Genomic DNA, 19,343 nt, shown 5'->3' on the forward strand with positions numbered 1-19,343 from the left:
AATGTCATAATTTGTAGGGTATCTCGCTACGCCTATGTATTCTTCATTGCTTTTAATTTTGTATATTTGCATAAAGGGCTGGAAGGGGGTTTGAACCACCATGTCAAAATTCGAAGTTCGTTCTGATGCTTGGGTCTAACTAACCGACAGAAAGGCCTAAAATATCCAAAATATTAGTCGGTTGTACACTGTGTTCCTGAGGGGGGACGCTGCGTTTGATTTGCCTTGTAAATCTCAAAATCTAAGTTTTAGTATTCTGTAGGATTTAAAGCTTTTAATTCAATTTGAACATATCAGACTCGGAAAAAGCATTAAATTTTGATATGAATTCATGTATAAAACATCAAATTTGGTCAATTTGTTCTAAAATTACGAGGTTTTTAAGTTTTGCCTGGAAAGGCTTGAAAACTTTCAACCTTCATAACTTTTGAGAGGAAGATTTTGATGGCATGATTTATACCTCAAATCCATACACTATTAAGCAGACCTATAGGAAGTATAGGTCTGCGAATCAGACTAAGTGGATGCCAGCAGCTTAATAATATTCCATTAAGCAACCTAAATACTCTTAGGTGCCAAATAAACGCCCCCCCGCTTGTTAATTTTTCGAAAATTTTCCAACCCTCCCGGACGTTATTAGGACCCCCCGTTTATTAATTTTTAAGAATTTTTTCAGCTGTCAAAGAGAAGACCCCTTGTTTTGCTCTAAATAGCCTGATTTTAGCCTATATTTACGTTATTTTGGGTTTTCAGAAGTACAATTTCCACCCCCTCAGCAATTAGGTCCCCCCCCCCCGTTTATCAAAATCTCGAGAATTTTCCAAGTTCTCTTCTTTTTAAGTTCTCAATTATGCCTTTAAGCGGATTTGTCTCTCCGTTACAAGGAATTTACATTTGCGAAGAACGGAAACTGGTAAATTTAACTATTACGACTAAGATTTCAAACTTTGTGGCCCCCTCCCTACTATGTACCAGAGTGTACCTCACCTATAGCGCAGCGTTGAAATATCTGTAGATATCGCATCAGACAACCCCCTTCCCAATCCTAACAAAAATATTTTTGGGTAACTTCGAAGCATTATGATAATTCACAGAACACTCTTGGAATACTTATTCCCTGAGTGTGAATACTCAGGAACCGAAGGCTGTCTTTCATCAGTTTTTTAACTTCCTGCTTGAAGCTTAGGAAAGAAAATTTGAATGAAACAAAAAAAAAATATTAAAGACATTTCTGTAATTTTGTTATTGGGCTGGAATTAAGCTTGGGTTGAATATAGGGGTGGAGGATATAACATTTTTTTGAAATTTACGGGGGTAGTGACTTTTGACCCCCGGACAAGAATTAGTTGACCACCTGGACACTCAAAATTACCCTCAAACAGAGCAAGTTTACCCCCCGGACAAGGCAAATTTTGCAGATTATTCACTACCCCCCCCCCCGGACACTATATTCTCCACCCCGCCCCATGTACGAGCATTTTCTGGAAGAGCCCAATGCAGAGGCCATGCTTATTGCAAATATTTTTTTGAGGGTTTAAAATCTCCTAAGGGTTGAAATCGGTCGTTATGGTGTGGTTGACATTTTAAAATTTACTGTAACTTCTCATAAACACGGATGACCGATATAGGGAACTAGGCAGGAAGGCATTCAGGTACTTGGTACTTGGTATTTCCAGTTCCAGTTCTTGAAATGAAGACAGCGATAATGGCGTGGAATAAATAGAATATAAAACAATTCTTTAAAATTACTGAACAACATTATACAAAAAATACAAGTTACATATTTTTACTAGGTAATAATAAACCAACTTAATTAAAATTGTTATACCTTATTAAAGGATAACATTTGGGCGGGAATTTGATTATAAGGATGAATGGTTATGTTTGGCCATAAACACTATGAAATAAGCTAAAAATCTGTTTTAAGGCCTGTAATAGCAGAAATTTGAGGAAAGACGAAACTTAATTTGGCAGATGGCCGAAAAATTCAATTGTAGCGGGAACTTAAAATAACCGAATCCGCCAAATCTCACCAAATTTTTCTTTAAGGTAATAAAAAAAAGATGAATGAAGAAATTTATCATGTATCTTCTTCACCACCGGATGGCTATCAAGATTTCAATCATTTACATTTCTTCTTGTGGTTATTCAAGGCACTACTACTGCAGTAAGCTGCTCCACAAATAACACATCTGTACGGTTTATCACCAGTATGAGTACGAAGATGTTTTTGCAAATCACCTGATTGACTAAATCCTTTCCTACAAATATCACATTTGTACGGTTTATCACCAGTATGAGTACGAAGATGTTTTTGCAAACTACCCGATACACTAAATCCTTTACCACAAATATCACATTTGTACGGTTTATCGCCAGTATGAGTACGAAGATGTGTTTGTAAATTTTGCAATAAGCTAAATCTTTTTCCACAAATATCACATTTGTACGGTTTATCACCAGTATGAGTACGAAGATGTGTTTGTAAATTTTGCGATTGATTAAATGCTTTTCCACAAATATCACATTTGTACGGTTTATCACCAGTATGAGTACGAAGATGATTTTGTAAATTACTTGATTGATTAAATGCTTTTCCACAAATATCACATTTGTACGGTTTATCACCAGTATGAGTACGAAGATGTTTTTGTAAAGCACCTGTTCGACTAAATCCTTTTCCAGAAATATCACATCTGTACGGTTTATCACCAGTATCCGCAATTTCACTCTTCACCAAATTCTTCTTCTTTATATTAACACCAGGTGAACTTTGCGATGGAACTTTCTTTATCTTTAGCTTAGATTGTATCAGATTTTCTTTCGGCATGTAATGTTCAATTGGAATTTTTCGACAGAATTTTAAATGTCTTTGTAAGTAACGATCTTCAGAATAGGATACGTAACAATATCGACATGAGAATATTGGTCCTAGAAAGGTATATAAAACATATTAACCAGGGGATGTCGATCAAAGCCAAACAAATCTGATTTTTCGAGCGAAGTGATCGAAGTCAATTTCAGTCAATTTCAGTCAAGCAAAAATCGATCGAAGTCAATCACAGTCTCGAACATCGATTCATAACGATAGGTTTCAATTTATTTCGACCAGCTGTTTTTGAAGTACATATTTTTGTTCTTTATAAGCAACTAATTTGCTAAGGCTCCAGCCCTGAAAGTAGCCAATTTTTTCACTACCTCGTAAAGTAAACGGTTTTTAGATAATCTAAGCATGGCAAACGATAGCCCTTGACCCAATAAGCATAAATATGGTATGATATCAGGGGTGGTCAAGGCAAATTTTTCAGAAAATGAGCTAGAATGCTAAGCAACCTCAGCTCTGACCCGTAAATTGGGTAAAAAAATGTGTATGTACAGCACCTGACCCCGAGAATGTAGTAAACCCCGAGAATGTAGGTTTCTCATTTTCAAGCATTGTAGCCTTAACGATAGTTCAACTTCATAAAAAGTTGTTTCAGGGCATACTGTTACATATTACTTATTATTTGTAGACATGAAATTTTAACTTGAATTAATTTTTTCCAACGGAAATCTGAATCGAAGTTGATTGGATACTACCCGAATTGAGACATTTTTTAAATAAATCCTCTCTAAATCGAAATCTATTGGAATTAAGTTATGATGATAGGGTATTTTCTTATTCCTAATGAACTAAGGAAATGGGGAAAATAGTCCATTTCAATATTTATTGTTCTAAGTTAGATATTTTGACGAAAATGTTTGACCTACCTTTTGGGGTTAGTTGACCTACAATTTGGGGACCTTCATAACCCGACATGAAAAGTCTGTCAAATTATATAAAACTTGTTTCTTGTACTTTCATTACATGAAAGTATAACCTGAGAGATGATTAATGTTGACATTTTGAGCTTTTACGACGTGTCCCAGACCTACTGGGACCCAAGCCCAATCAGAAGATTTGCCTAAGTTTAGAACAATAGAATTTCCATCCCCATTGGGACTTTAGTAGAAATTTTTGTCCAGCTGATGAAAAAAGTTCCACTGGGGCTGTGAGGCAGGGGTGTTGTTACATTATTTAAATATTATATAATATTATATAACCTACAAAATAAAAACAATTTTCATGTCTCTTCTTTTCGTGCTTTGTTTTACTTTTCCTCATTTGTAGCACAATAAAATTAATATCTTTGTTAAACTTTTGTCAGGGTATATTTATAAATCATAAATTTCACTTAGGGAACAATAATTTCCAATGAATACTAAAATTCCGCTCTCAACAACCAAATCTTTTCACCTACATTCTGGGGGTTAAAAAGCGAAAAAATCCAATTTTCAGAATAACAAAGTGCTCTTTAGAATATTGTTTTGGCACAAAATATTTCTAAAATTTGCTGTTATAATTAATCAAATTGAAAAAATATCAGCATTTTACTATTACTAGATTTAAAGGCATAAAACCAAACCTACATTCTGGGGGTTATAACGAAAATGAGAGTCAACTTCAAGGACCAAAAAAATTAGCCTATCTATCACAAGTAATGAAACTAACCCCTGGGAAAGGATTTTGGGAGTTCAAAATTTCGTTGAAAACATTCAATGTTTTCTAAAATGCAAATCTACATCTTTCAGGTCTGATTCAAAATTCACCTACATTCTCGGGGTCAGGTGCTGTATCAAGCGACAAGACAATACAAGCGACTCACTTTTGTTACGAAAGAAATTTCTTTCGACGCCTCCTAATAAATAATAAAGACTTAAGTATTTCGAATCCTCGCGCGATTTTGTCAAGTTTGCATAAGACCGCCGAATATTCTTTAGTCCCATTTCAGATCAAACAAGAATGGGGTTATTTTGCCAAGAAGATATTCTTCAAAAGTGCAGCTAAATGCAGCACCAGCAGTACTTGAATTCCACTTACCGATATCTTTCTTTTGTCGAGGGTTTTCCATTACTGAACTATCATTCTTTCCAACGTTCATATCTGCAGCAACGATACCAAGATCTCTTGCATATTCATCACCATACCAAACCAAAAGCTCATCACCAATTTTCATCTCTTTGTACGCTCTGTAATAAATTTGACCATGATATTGAAAAGCCACGAGATTCTGTTCTGATTCTGTTCTTGAACAGTTGATGTATCTCAGCCAATTTCCATATTTCTCATCTTTGCCATTGACATAATAAACAACTCGTCCTTCTTTCATGATCTGAAATAAAATACGCTTACATCAGCAAGAATAAAAAACAAAGGCTTCAGAGGTGCCCTCGCAGGGTGAAATGCTGTTTTCTGAGGGTTAAAAATAACATGACGACGAAAATGGCAAATCTCGCAAAAGTATATCTACCTCCCACATGTAAGAAGTATCCATATCATCTTTGGGAATATCAGGTCGAACTTTCTTTCCTTCGTAAGGACCAAATCTTGTACCAGAGTTAAATTCACGTTTTGCAAAGACACCAAGTCCAGCACCAGGAATATTTGATTCTCTTACTTCTAAACCATCTGGAAGACTGGCCAAACTACGATTTTCAGTCGAAGAACCAGGGCAATCTTTATCTGCTAACGGAAACAACGGACCATGCACTGGACAATCTCCAAAATAGAAATCTTCACATTGTTCACAATCTGAAAAATAAGATTTCATTAACCCTTTAAAATCGTTCAGTTTTGAAAATATTTTAGATTCCTAAATATTATTGTTAAAAACTAATGTTTTTGTGTAAGTTTTGGTTCTGAGCTGAAGGAAATGTATTTTCAATAAATATCAAGAGATTGCTGAAACAAAATTAAACTGCTTAAAACGAGTAATAACATAAGCAACAATTTTAACCCTAATGAACTTTCTGACGAAATATTTCGTCAATCAGTTGTAAAACCGCACACATAATTATAAGGAGATAATCCGTCTTTAGTCTTTTTTTGCACGGCTCGTGAAAAAGCCGCGTTATTAAAAAAAACAGTCGGTTAAAAAAGCCACGGTATTTTAGGCACGGACAAATTAAAAGACGCGGTCGTAACAAATTGAGATTTTTCAAAGAATCATTAGTGCTTTAAAAACATATTTCAGAAGATACATACATAGAAAATGGTCTTCATCAGGAACTTGCTGTTCTTTATAAGATTTCCTTGCACCTTCTCTCTTCGGGTACCGACTTGTTGATGACGGTTTCGGTGCATCAGGGATGGGTTTGTTTTCGATGATTTCATTCCTTTCGCGATTTCTGATTGGATCTTTCTTGCTTACTTTTTTTGTTGACTCAGCACTTGCATTCTGGTCCTGAAAAAAGTATGATTATAAAGCAGGATAAACTATGAAAGGAAAGAAAATCCACATTATTCATTCAACTCTGTAATACATGATTGCCCTATTTTCGTTATGAAATTTCATTTCTATTTTTTATTAATTTCACTGTTAAAGTGAAGGAGTTGAGTGCGAACCGAAGTAATGACCGAGAGTTTTAATGAGTTTCAGTTTCAGTAAAAGGCAACTCAATCAAAAGAAGAACAACCATATTCATAAGGAAAAATATTTCTTCATGAATTCAACTAGGAAGAGTCAACCAATTCGATCCAAAGAAGAACCGGTCTCAAACATGATCATAATTAAAACATAGAAATTGATTTCTCTCTTCTGAAATGCATCATTCGACAAAAGAGAGATGTCAAATATGTAGAGGGCTGATTATTGTCAGTACATTTAATTTTAAGAGCCAGTTTTTTTAAGAATGGGGCAGTTTGGGGCAGTTCCAATAGTTTGAAACTTAGATTTTTTTCATTTTTGGATATGTTGTTAAGTACAATGAACTTAGTAAAATCCCAAAATATTTTGGTCTAAAAATCCATAATGGCGGATTTATGCCAATTTGAAGTTTTTGACATTTTTGGGAATTGCACTTAAAAAGTTTTTTGATATAGAACCATGCTTTCTCAAATCAAAATGAGGAATTGATTTTGGGTGATTCTGAAACTATGGCCAGTAAACTATACAATTTTCCAAAAAAATCTAAATTTTCAAAATGGTAGCTGGGGTTATGACGTCACAAAAACACTACAAATTTGATTTTAGGGGTATTTTAGAGCCATCTGACCTGTCCCAGGGGAGTTTCTTACTGCTCAAAATAATATTTTCTGGTAGTTTAGTCCCTGGTCTATCCATTTGAAGTGATTGCAATAAAAAATTCCGGCCCTACTGGCCCCTAGAGGCCCGAAAAGCCAATAAGGTCTCAAAAAAGTACCAACTTTAGCCCAATTTTCCTAGAAATCCCAACATTGTCTGACCTCCAACTCTTCTGTTCCTGAAAGACAACCGCCTGGTCTCTTAGGATCAAAAGAGAAACCTATGTGACCTCATACCATTAATTTTTTATCTTGATTTAAAAATTTTCTTAACATCGCTTGAAAAATGACTAAAATTTGGGATATTTTGGCCCATTGGCAAACTTCAAAGGGGTCTAGGTCACTGAATTTGTTATAATATAAGGGCTATGATGAATCTTTTATGTAAAAACAATGAAACTAGGTGAAAAAAGTTGTCAAATGTGCTTTTTTGGGCCAAAAAGGCTTTTTTTTCAATTTTTTGACTAGAGCTGAGGTCATTCTATTGCAGCCAGTAATTGGCAGTTAGAAAGTAAATTTTATCTGAAAATCATGATTCCTCATCACATTCCAGAAAGGTTTCTAGGAAAATCAAATATGGTATTCTTCGAAAGCTTATAGAGGCTGAATTTTCACTCAAAGGCGGCTTCAAACTCCCCTGACCCCCTTAATTTTGTAAAATTGACTTAAAAGTACATTTTTGGCTGAAATTTTTGCCCAAAATGAGTACCCATTGCTACTTGATTCTTGATTTTGTGAAAGCATCCCATAGATAGTTCAAGAATTTATCAGAAGTTGGAACCTTTTCTTTTCTTTTAAAGATTAGGGCTAGCTCAAAGTCAGTTTTAACTCAAAAATCCTAAAAATCTTGACAATGTTGCTCAAAACAACAATTTTTGCTCAAGATTGAACAGATAATAAAATCTTGGTTTTTGGAAAGTTTCATGGGAATAGTACAAACATTCATCAAGATCTTTACCTCCTGATCTACCATTTAAGGATCAAGTCTGTCAAAATGTGCTTCTAAACTCTCAAATCTTCAAAGGTGAACTATACCAACCCCATAAAACAATTTTGCTATCAGCCTATTTGTTCTTAAATGCAGTTAATGAGCCCAAAGTTCAAATTATCCAAAGAGAAGGAAAGGTTTAGGAATATTTTGTACTTTTGGACTTATCTCTAAGTATTTAAGGGCAGAAAGGTTGATGGCAAAATTGTTTTATGGGGTTGGTAAAGTTCACCTTTGAAGATTTGAGAGTTTAGAAGCACATTTTGACAGACTTGATCCTTAGATGGTAGATCAGGAGGTAAAGATCTTGATGAATGTTTGTACTATCCCCATGAAACTTTCCAAAAACCAAGATTTTATTATCTGAGTGGGCTCATTTTCTGTTCAATCTTGAGCAAAAATTGTTGTTTTGAGCAACATTGTCAAGATTTTTAGGATTTTAGAGTTAAAACTGACTTTGAGCTAGCCCTAATCTTTAAAAGAAAAGAAAAGGTTCCAACTTCTGATAAATTCTTGAACTATCTATAGGATGCTTTCACAAAATCAAGAATCAAGTAGCAATGGGTACTCATTTTGGGCAAAAATTTCAGCCAAAAATGTACTTTTAAGTCAATTTTACAAAATTAAGGGGGTCAGGGGAGTTTGAAGCCGCCTTTGAGTGAAAATTCAGCCTCTATAAGCTTTCGAAGAATACCATATTTGATTTTCCTAGAAACCTTTCTGGAATGTGATGAGGAATCATGATTTTCAGATAAAATTTACTTTCTAACTGCCAATTACTGGCTGCAATAGAATGACCTCAGCTCTAGTCAAAAAATTGAAAAAAAAGCCTTTTTGGCCCAAAAAAGCACATTTGACAACTTTTTTCACCTAGTTTCATTGTTTTTACATAAAAGATTCATCATAGCCCTTATATTATAACAAATTCAGTGACCTAGACCCCTTTGAAGTTTGCCAATGGGCCAAAATATCCCAAATTTTAGTCATTTTTCAAGCGATGTTAAGAAAATTTTTAAATCAAGATAAAAAATTAATGGTAGGAGGGTCACATAGGTTTCTCTTTTGATCCTAAGAGACCAGGCGGTTGTCTTTCAGGAACAGAAGAGTTGGAGGTCAGACAATGTTGGGATTTCTAGGAAAATTGGGCTAAAGTTGGTACTTTTTTGAGACCTTATTGGCTTTTCGGGCCTCTAGGGGCCAGTAGGGCCGGAATTTTTTATTGCAATCACTTCAAATGGATAGACCAGGGACTAAACTACCAGAAAATATTATTTTGAGCAGTAAGAAACTCCCCTGGGACAGGTCAGATGGCTCTAAAATACCCCTAAAATCAAATTTGTAGTGTTTTTGTGACGTCATAACCCCAGCTACCATTTTGAAAATTTAGATTTTTTTGGAAAATTGTATAGTTTACTGGCCATAGTTTCAGAATCACCCAAAATCAATTCCTCATTTTGATTTGAGAAAGCATGGTTCTATATCAAAAAACTTTTTAAGGGGGTAGTCATATGAGATTTTGAAAATTGGTGAAAAATTTATCAATTTCGGGATTTAAGGCTTTTTAGTATCCTTTATCCTTCCTGAACATACCCTGAAAATTTCAAGGCCGTAGCATAAATATCTGCCGATATATAGGGTTTCTTATGAGCCCTGGTATACAATTTTCTCCTTAGCAACGGTAAATCGCATCCGTTGCTAGGGCCTCATTTCCGTATGGCTGCTCTAAACATAGCATCATGACATACCAAATGAAAGCTCTTTTTACGCCCTTTTTGGGCGTCTAAGTCAATACCGCCTTTTTTCCCCGGGATTTCTAAATATGACGTAATTAAAGATGGTAACCGAAGAAGTGGTATTTTCAAAAACATTCACATTTTGGAGGCAGTCAGCTGTGTTTTTGACATGGAAACTGAGCTTATGTATTGTTTTGGATTGAATTATGATATTATTGAATGTTTCATTTCATTTCTCACATCTGGGAAAACTTTGGAAGCCTATAATTTGAGTGAAAGCAACAATTTGATTCTGCGAACTGATGTTTTCGAGCAGTAAAACTTGTACACCGAAAAAACTTTTCAAAGTGATGGACTATAGACTATGAACCATGGTATGAATAAAGTTTGAAACAAGCAACTAAACACATTCAATGATGTATCCATTATGAGTCTTAAATCCAGTGGAAATCTAGTCTTTGATGAATCGTGGCACTCATGGCGCCAGGAGGCGATCCTGGAAAATTGAGTAAAACTATGCATGATTGACGTTCAACCTGAAGACACGTTTCCCTAAGATCAACACTGAAATTCAACTGTAAAAATGATATAAACAGATTTGAGAGAGCACAAGGATGATATATTTTGTTGGCAATATGTTTTTTGACGAGAAAATGCACTTTTATTGACTTAAAGCCATGTTTACGCGTTGTACGCAGAGTTGACGCAAAATACTTGGAGATTCCCGGAGCACGTGGAAGGCCATTTTTTTCAAAAAACTTGGACTATTTTAGTATTTCCAGTACCTTTTCAACATTAAAAGTAATGTGTCAATCCATTTTGGTCAACCACAGCAAAAATTTTGTAAAACGGTCTATGTATCGCAGAAAAATTGAGAAAAACCTCTATTTTTAACTTTCTGCGCCGTTTTCTCAAAACACGTTTTAGGGGGTTTTCCCGCACCTTGTCAGCCTTTTCTCAGGATTGAGAAAAGCTATTGACTTGAAATTTTCAGGGTAGTTTTCCATTATGGTAAGCCTCAGGATGAATGAAGCAGTTTTTCAAAAAAATCATTTTTTTAATTTTAAACTGAAAAAGTACAAATTTTAGGTTCCAGACCCCCTGGCTTGAAATTTTGAAAAATTTTTCCACTCATTCTGGAGACTTTCATAATACTAACCTTCACCAAAAAAAAATTTTTGAATAGCTTTCTTAGCTTTTCTTAAAAGGTTGACACAATATTTTTATAGCTTTTACCCCCTGGACGATATTACCCCCGTCTTTGCTATTTTTAGAATTTTTTTTTACTTTTTCATATCCTTTATAGTTGTGCTACAATTGTGGAAAGTTTCATTGAAAAATATTTACTACTTCACAAGATATAACAAAAAGTTTAAAAAATGACATTTCAAATTTCTCATATGACTACCCCCTTAAGTGCAATGCCCAAAAATGTCAAAAACTTCAAATTGGCATAAATCCGCCATTATGGATTTTCAGACCAAAATATTTTGGGATTTTACTCAGTTCATTGTACTTAACAACATATCCAAAAATGAAAAAAATCTAAGTTTCAAACTATTGGACCTGCCCCGCTCTTAAAAAAACTGGCTCTTAACTACCTTTTGTTGCTTCTTTCCTTTACGCTTTTTACTTGAAAAAGGTGGCTCTAAAATCAAAGGAACGAATAACACAATTTCATTTTCACATAATAATCAATATCAAATATGACACAAAACAAATCTACGAAGTCAGTTCACTTTTAATGTGCATGAATCTCTATTTTGCTTGTCATTTTTCAACGAACCCTTCAATTATAACATCATACCGTTGAAAAGATAATTCAGATCACTGTCATTTCTAAGAAAAAGGGTACGAAAGATTTGAGAGAATAAGATGAAAAAATGAACTATTTTTCCTTTGGTGGTATAAACTTCATTTTTGCTACGGAGGCACTTTTAAGTCCTGATTTAAAAGCGATTTAGTTATTTTTACACTAAAATTCTTGCTTAGAAGTTTACAACCTCTAGAAGGTAGGATATAAGAGTCGAAAACCTCGATTTTTGCTGCTTTTTCTCTGAGGCATTTAACTTTCTATACATGAGAAATAATTGGACATCTAAAATCAATTATAATTTGTTATATTTATTTTGTTATATAATACTGTAATTACCTTTAGCGGAGTGCTGTTTTAGTTTTACCAATTCTTTTGAAGGAGACCAATCTTCGTCTTCTTTGTTGTCATCAGAATTATCTTCATCACTGAGATATGCAAAGCGATCTTCCACTTCAACCTTCTCAAATTTCCTGGAGAATACTGGCTGCTTGACTGGCAATCCTATAAAATAAGAAGATATTTCATTGGATGAGCCACCACACCAATTTTCTAAATGGAAATTTTATTATTTAGTATTTTCAGATACCTTCATTTTCAAATTTAAGCCATCACTTTTTAATTTTGATGAAGTAAGGTCTGTCTCGAAAGTGTATGTTTTTAACAATTTCTCAGCCCCAATTTATGCTATGTTAAAAGGTTATACACTGTTGCAAAGATATTCTCGAAGGAAATGATCTAAAATTTTGAAAAAGTATTAAAATTTAAAGCACATTTTATCGTTGCAAACATGGAGTTTTATCTGTTAGAGCTGTAGATATTAAAAAGTTGCCAATCAAACTAATGTATTTAAAGAAAAAATGACTTAAATTCTGAAGGAAAGTGATACACTTTTTTCTTTATAAGAACCAGTAAATTTTTGCTGAGGCTCAGCTGTTCTTATTTTTTTGGCACTTTGAGCCTTGAATTGTTCTTATTTTGTTCTTATTTTTTCTAAGGTAAAAAACAAGTTTTGGCTATTTACTTTACTATTTAGAGGATTTTAGAAACCAGTGATTCTTTTTGCTATAACTCTCTAACTTCAACCTCTCCACTGTTCTTAAATTGTTCTTATTTTTTGGAATTTTTGAGCCTCATTGTTCTTATAAAAAAAGTGTATTCCCTATTTTCAAAGAAAAAGAACCTGTTCCGTATTTTCAACCTGAAAAATATAAGCAATCTGATCAGCCAATATTTTAATAAGGCAAGCTGTGTCCGTTGGTGGCCGATAGTTTTTCTCCTCTAAAAAGCTAGATTTTTCAGAAATTTAATTAATTTCAGGAGGGGCAGCGTCCAGTTATTTGATGCTAAAACGACATAAAAAATGGCCGGCTGATTGGTTAAAGAGAAGTGATGTTTCCTGCATCTCCTATTTTGAGAGAAAACAAGCTAGATGCTGAATGGACCTACCTGATGATGAAAGTTAGATAGCAATGCGAGGAGAAAAATGAAAAAAATCGGTCAGAAAAAATAGCGTTTAGCGAAAATGCATAACGCAATAAATTCATCATTGATTATTGATGGGGGGAGAGGGAAGGGTTGTAGGGAAAAAATAAATAGAAAGTTCTGGTCGCAAAAATCAGTTTTATTGACAATTGAATCATGCTTGATGGTGAGCATTGTTATCAATAATGTTTTTGTGTAAAAAACATAGAAATGAATATAAGGAAAAAATCCAATGAAAATCTGCAAACACGGCGATTTCCAGCATTTTCAAAAATCGAACTCGGCCATGTTTTGGGCATTGTTAATACGCATCTTTGAGCAAAAAATCAGAAAAAACCAATGATAAAATCTTGAGAAAATGCCAAAAAAACAGTTTTTCCGGCATATTTCCGGCATTTTCGGTCGGAAATAAATGTTTTTTGAAAATCGGGCTTAGTCACATTTTAGGTATTGTCATTTTGCATCATTGTGCAAAAAATCAGAAAAAAAGTATGAGTCATCATTGAGAAAAGCTATATTTTCTTATTTGGTTAAAGGTAATTTCCCTAAAATACGAAAATCCGTTTTTTAAGGCGAATAAGAATTTTCCGGGAAAAAACACTTAACAGCCATTCTTTAGAGAATGTTGCCCTCCATCTTTGTACAAAAACTCAGAAAAACCTAATGACAGGATTTTGCACAAAGTCCGGACGAACGGACGGACGGACGGATAAAGGTTAATTTATAGGACCTCCAGGTAGGTCCAAAAAGCAGAAAGTGAGGGAAAAGTTTGGGCCTATCTTTCAAGTTGACAAAATATGAGGGTTGTTTCATTCAAAGATAATGATACCATGATTTTCGAAATATGTTTTTGAGAAGCTTTTCCAGCTTTTCCTTGAATTTTATTAAATTGTCAAGCTGAGCTGCATGAATTCTTCAAGTATTTTGTTAATGGAATATGATTTTTTTTTCAATCAATCAATAAATAATTAAATCAATCAATTATTCCTGATTATTTTTTATGCTTTAATTTTTAAAAGCTTTATAAGTGCATGACATGACCTTTTTGTGGGGGCATTTAGTGAAAGCTATGACTAGTAATAAATGAGTTGATGATAATATAGCGAAGAGGCTCGGAAATCCCGAGATATTTTTCTCGAGTCAAAAAAAACGAGCTACAAAAAAACGAGTTATGACGTTATTTTCGGAAATATTGACGTCATTTTGTACCTTCTATGACGTCATTTTCAATTTTGTAACTCTGTTTTTTTCCTTGACTTTAAAATTTCGAGTTATTTCTAGTAATTCATTTAACTCGAGTATTTTTCCTCCCTTTGAATTTTCGGGTTATTCCTCGTTTTTTAACTCGGTTTATTTTCATTCTTTTAAATCTTCGAGTTATTTTCTTTCCTGTAGATTCTCGAGTTATTTTGGCGTTCCCAGCAAAAACACGCACTTCTAGTTTTCACGCACTAGAGGGTGGTCTAATGTAATGGTGGAAAATACTGGCGGCGTGGATGCCAAAGCATCGAGAGCACTAGATCTACTTTCGTTCGAATACTTTTGATGATGTAGAGCCGTTAAACGTTAGTTTTTAACATTGCAATGGCTTCTTCTCGGGTACCAATTCCAATAGAAAATTTCGATCAAAGATGGCGGATATAACTTGGTCCAGGGATATATAAAGGTCAGTGGTTTTACTCATCACTTTTAATTCACAACACAAGCTTTTTCACATTGGATTGACACGGATGTGGAGCAAGATTGGCCAGAAAGAGGAAAAGAACAAGAATCGCAAAATTGCGAATAAATATTTCCTTAAAAATGAACTTCATTATTGACATATACTACCAAGTACCTGTCGCTAAAAATGCCCCGCAGAGCTTCCTTTCGAAATATCCCTAAGTAAGCAAAATAACGCATGTGTGGATTTTAAATTCGTTTTATCGATAAAATTTAAGTCAGAGGAAGAAAGCTTGGTTTCAACTTTACTTTTGAGATGACATGGGATAGACAGTCGCTCACATCTCAAAAAGAGAAGTTATCGCTCACATGTTATCACAGTGAAAACGCCAAAAATTCTGAAATTGATTTAATTCTTATAAAGTAGACACTTATAATAAAAATAAATATGCTCATCTTTTTCGCCATCCTTTTTATACTTTCTAATAACTAATTACCGAAAGATATATTGCCTTCAATCAAAAGTTATTGATTTGATTCTTATAAAGTAGATGCTTATGATAAAAATAAATATGCTCATCTTTTTTGCCATCCTTTGTTTACTTTGAAAAAACTAATTACCGAAAGGCATATTGCCTTCAATCTTATCTGCTGAATCAACATACATTATAACTATGTATAAAAGGTCAATGGCTTTAAACAAACCACCCAAAATTTCAAGGCTCAACCCAGTCCCTCCATAGATCGCTGTTTGATTACTCTGATAACGCCCACAAATTGTATTACGTCCATCAGTAAAGTTAAAAAGTGATGCAAGTGGCCTTGGGCACAAGATTGGCTAAAATTTAAGAGATCCATAAAAATGCCAACATATCAATATTATCGATACTTTGATGCCATTAGCTCCTTTTTGCGCGCCTTATCTAGATCCTTTTTAAAAACACACCTGTCTCACAGCATCGGTAAAACTTTTTCCTACAGCGGGGATAAATTTTTCAACGTAATCCCAATAGGGATAAAGATTCTATAGTTCCGAACTTGAAAAAATCGAGTGGGATGGTTTTGAAGTGCAATTTTGTACAGTGTTTTTAATGGGGATGTAATCAGAGTCAATTTCCAGAGGTACTGAAATTTTGGTGTATTTCTATTACCGGGGACGAAATTTTGGCCAAATTTCTCAGTGGGGCTGGGGTCCCAGCGGGTATGTGACACAAAGATTCCCAAAATGGTACTTGATGCCTCTCTGCTTGATGCTCAGCAACTAAAGAGACGGGTCAAGGGTAAGTGGAGAAATCCAGGGAAAGGAGTGGCGCCCTCCCCTACCTTCGGGTAGACAGCTATACGAAAAGGGAGCCTTCGGGTCGCCCTCGACTGCGGTCGCAAACTTACTTACTTATGTGACACAGGGGTGTAAAACGAGATAGTATTTTTAGGATTGCAAAAAAACATAAAACAATACCCAAATTTAATGATTAAAAATCTCCATTTTGACAACAGTGTCGATTCTTTATTACAATTTTGATTAACTGCTTTTAAAATTCTTTAAAGTCTGTCCAGATATATTGGCAAGAAGCTGTAACTTTTGATAGTCAATATATTGGAATTTTTTTTGCTTGTTTTAGAGAATGAAAGGCTATATTTGAATGTATTTGGTTGAAAAATTCGCGATTTTTAGCGGTTAATTTGCGATGTAAAAATGAGCTTTTTTCAAATATGCTATAACGTTATTTTTACACCATGGTAGTTCAACTTAGGTTAAGATTTGTTAAATTTCAAGGCGAACAAAAAGTCTTCGGAAGATATGGGACCGAATACCCCTTGGTAGCACTTTCTGTAAATACAAATCTCCAACTTATTACTAAAAACGGGGTTGTGATGAAAAAAGTTTTTCGATCCATCAATTTACGATCTCTTTAACCTCATAGCCAAACTGGGCTAGTGTTTTGGGAATTAGCAAAGTTCTTTTAATGAAAAAAACAAAGGCAATATTAAGTTCATGCTTATCTTTTCAATAAAAAAATCATACTGTGATTTCACTTCGTTTCGAAATAATCAATGATACAAGAATACCAATGACCACACTTAAAACACTTTCCAACTTTTAATTGCACTGTTCAAAAAAGATAACTAACCCCCGTTTTTAGTAATAAGTTGGAGATTTGATATTTCACAGAAAAGTGCTACCAAGGGGTATTTCGGGTCCCATATCTTCCGAAGGACTTTTCTGTTCGCCTTGAAATTTAACAAACTTCTTAACCTAAGGTTGGAACTACCGCTGGTGTAAAAATGAACGTTATAGCATAAGTAGAAAAAAAGCTCAATTTTTACAATCGCAAATTTAACCGCTAAAAATCGCGAATTTTTCATCCAAAAGTACATTCAAATATAGCGCTTTTGATTCTCTAAAACAAACAAAAAAAATTTCCATAATTATATTTGACTATCAAAAGTTAAAAGCATTTTTGTTTCCACTGCCAATTATATCTGGACAGACTTTTAGTTAGTTATTTAGTCACAAATTTATCCTGTTCATTATAGTGTCGTCAATAACAATAGAATAAAGAATATATGGTCACAAAATACCCAAATTAACTTAACCCCTCCTCAGTGGTCTAATTTTCTGGGGAAGACTCTCTGATTTATAAATACGAAACTTTCCTGGCTCGACATTAGATTTTACCCTGGTGAGCTTTTGCAAACTTGCTCCCAGATTTTCTGTATCCTCTCTAATCCTTACCAAAAAGCTTCTTTACAAAGAATAAGACTTGAGGCGTTTATTTTATAAAAAAGTGAGACCTGGTGGGTATTTTCTATACTTTATATGCATCATAAGATTTTGTTCAATTCAGAAATTTTTACGTGCTTTGAAACTTTTTTTGAGGGAGTTCTAAGTATAATAGTGACAAAGAGTGGTACAAAACCCCCTAAATAGGATTGAGCCCTATTAGGAAGATTCAATAAATATCGTACACTTTTTCTTGGTTCGGTGTGAGATTACAAGCTGCACAAGATGTGATGTTCATGCCCGATTGTATTACCGTATGATTGTTACTTTTTGCTTTCGGTCTAAAGTAATGATTGAATATAGAATTATAATGCATCGTCGCAGGTTGCCGTGAGTATCAATATCAGTATGCAGCGTATGCATATTACATATCAAGCTATGAAGACAAACGCTGATTTCATTCAACACACAACATAAGTAACCATGGCAATCATCCAGGAACTTGGAAAATCGGGTTTTGTCTCAATAGCTTAATTTCAGAGAAAGTTAAGTTGAGATGTTCATGGTAGTTACAAGTCGACATCATTTTTAATGTGCATAATATTCCACTTCCCCGCACCAAGATTTCAGTGACTTTTTCGAGATTCTTCGGCTTTTTTTCATAAGATTTGAAATGGGTTTTTTCTAAAGGTAAGAAAAATCGTGTTGTTTACTTACAAAACTGCCTAACTTTCAAAAGCATATCTTTTTCCGCAAGAAAAGTGGCAGTGAAATCTTAGTGTGGGAAGTTAAATCTCATACAAAGTGCACGGCGGTGCATAAATATCAGTTATTTTCCAAAATCGATTGGATTATGTCGCTGAGCCCTGTCATGTTTATTTTAGTCAGATGAATTTCATTAAATCACACTTCCTTGGAAATAGAATTTGTTTAAAATCAACGGCCAAACATATTAGTGTTACTTAAACTTTGTTAAAACACGAGAAATTTACACAGTAGCAGCTGCTGAACAAATATTGGAAATGTGACCCTCTATAAAATCAAGATTTCTCGCGAAAGAAAAAAGATAATTAGATCGATGATTAGATAAATGTTTTCGCTGCAAAAAGTAAAAAGAACTAAAAAAAGATTAACATAGTTTTTCTTAATTTCTTATGGACTCGGAATCTATAAATGAAGATGACAAGAATGGTAATATTCCTGTTAGTTTTGACATTACCTCTTGTTACCGGACCATCGAGGCCTTCACTACGGCCATCAAAGAACCAGCGACCGTCACGACCTTCTCGAGCACCGTCACGACCTTCTCGAGTACCGTCACAACCTTCTCGATTACCGTCAAGACCTTCTCGAGTACCGTCATGGCGACCAACAAACCCGTTCAACCCGAACCAAAAGAACCGCACAACACGACAGCGTGTCACAAGACGATTGGTATCACAACCAACACCAACACCCGCGTCCTCAGTCATCCTTATCAACATATCCAATGTAGTTCTCGGCTATATCGTATCGGTCTTAAACATGATTGAAATTCTACTCCTCAAGAAGTTGCCAAGAAAGTTGAAGATCTACGAATTACTAATCTTCAGCATGTCCATTTCAGATTTTTCCTTTGGATTCTCAAGCTCGACGTTACTGATCATGTATTTTGCTCACCCTCCTTGGAGACAATGGACTTCTTTAACCAGTCTCTGGCATACCATGTATTTTTTCTTTATTGTGTCCTCCATTTTACACCTACTCATCATCGCTGGTGATCGTTTGTTCGCGGTCATCAAACCTGTCCAACATAATATTTTAATCAGTAGAAAATGCATCATCAGAATCCTTCT

At 34.5% G+C, this 19,343-nt stretch overlaps 1 protein-coding gene across 1 annotated transcript; it reads right to left on the minus strand.

The window, feature by feature from the left end:
* Positions 1 to 1,956: 1,956 nt before the first annotated feature.
* Positions 1,957 to 18,980, minus strand: LOC136807646 (histone-lysine N-methyltransferase PRDM9-like). The gene is made up of 7 exons (XM_067064241.1): positions 18,728 to 18,980; positions 11,976 to 12,188; positions 11,425 to 11,471; positions 6,065 to 6,263; positions 5,331 to 5,611; positions 4,901 to 5,192; positions 1,957 to 2,931 (listed from the first exon to the last, which is right to left on the minus strand). The coding sequence occupies exons 1-7, from the start codon at positions 18,978 to 18,980 to the stop codon at positions 2,123 to 2,125; spliced, it is 2,094 nt and encodes a 697-aa protein (XP_066920342.1). The 3' UTR covers positions 1,957 to 2,122.
* Between the last annotated feature and the right edge of the window lie 363 nt (positions 18,981 to 19,343).

The sequence above is a fragment of the Clytia hemisphaerica genome, unplaced genomic scaffold, assembly GCF_902728285.1.
Source record: "Clytia hemisphaerica strain Z4C2 unplaced genomic scaffold, Clytia hemisphaerica genome assembly, whole genome shotgun sequence".
NCBI lineage: Eukaryota > Metazoa > Cnidaria > Hydrozoa > Leptothecata > Clytiidae > Clytia > Clytia hemisphaerica.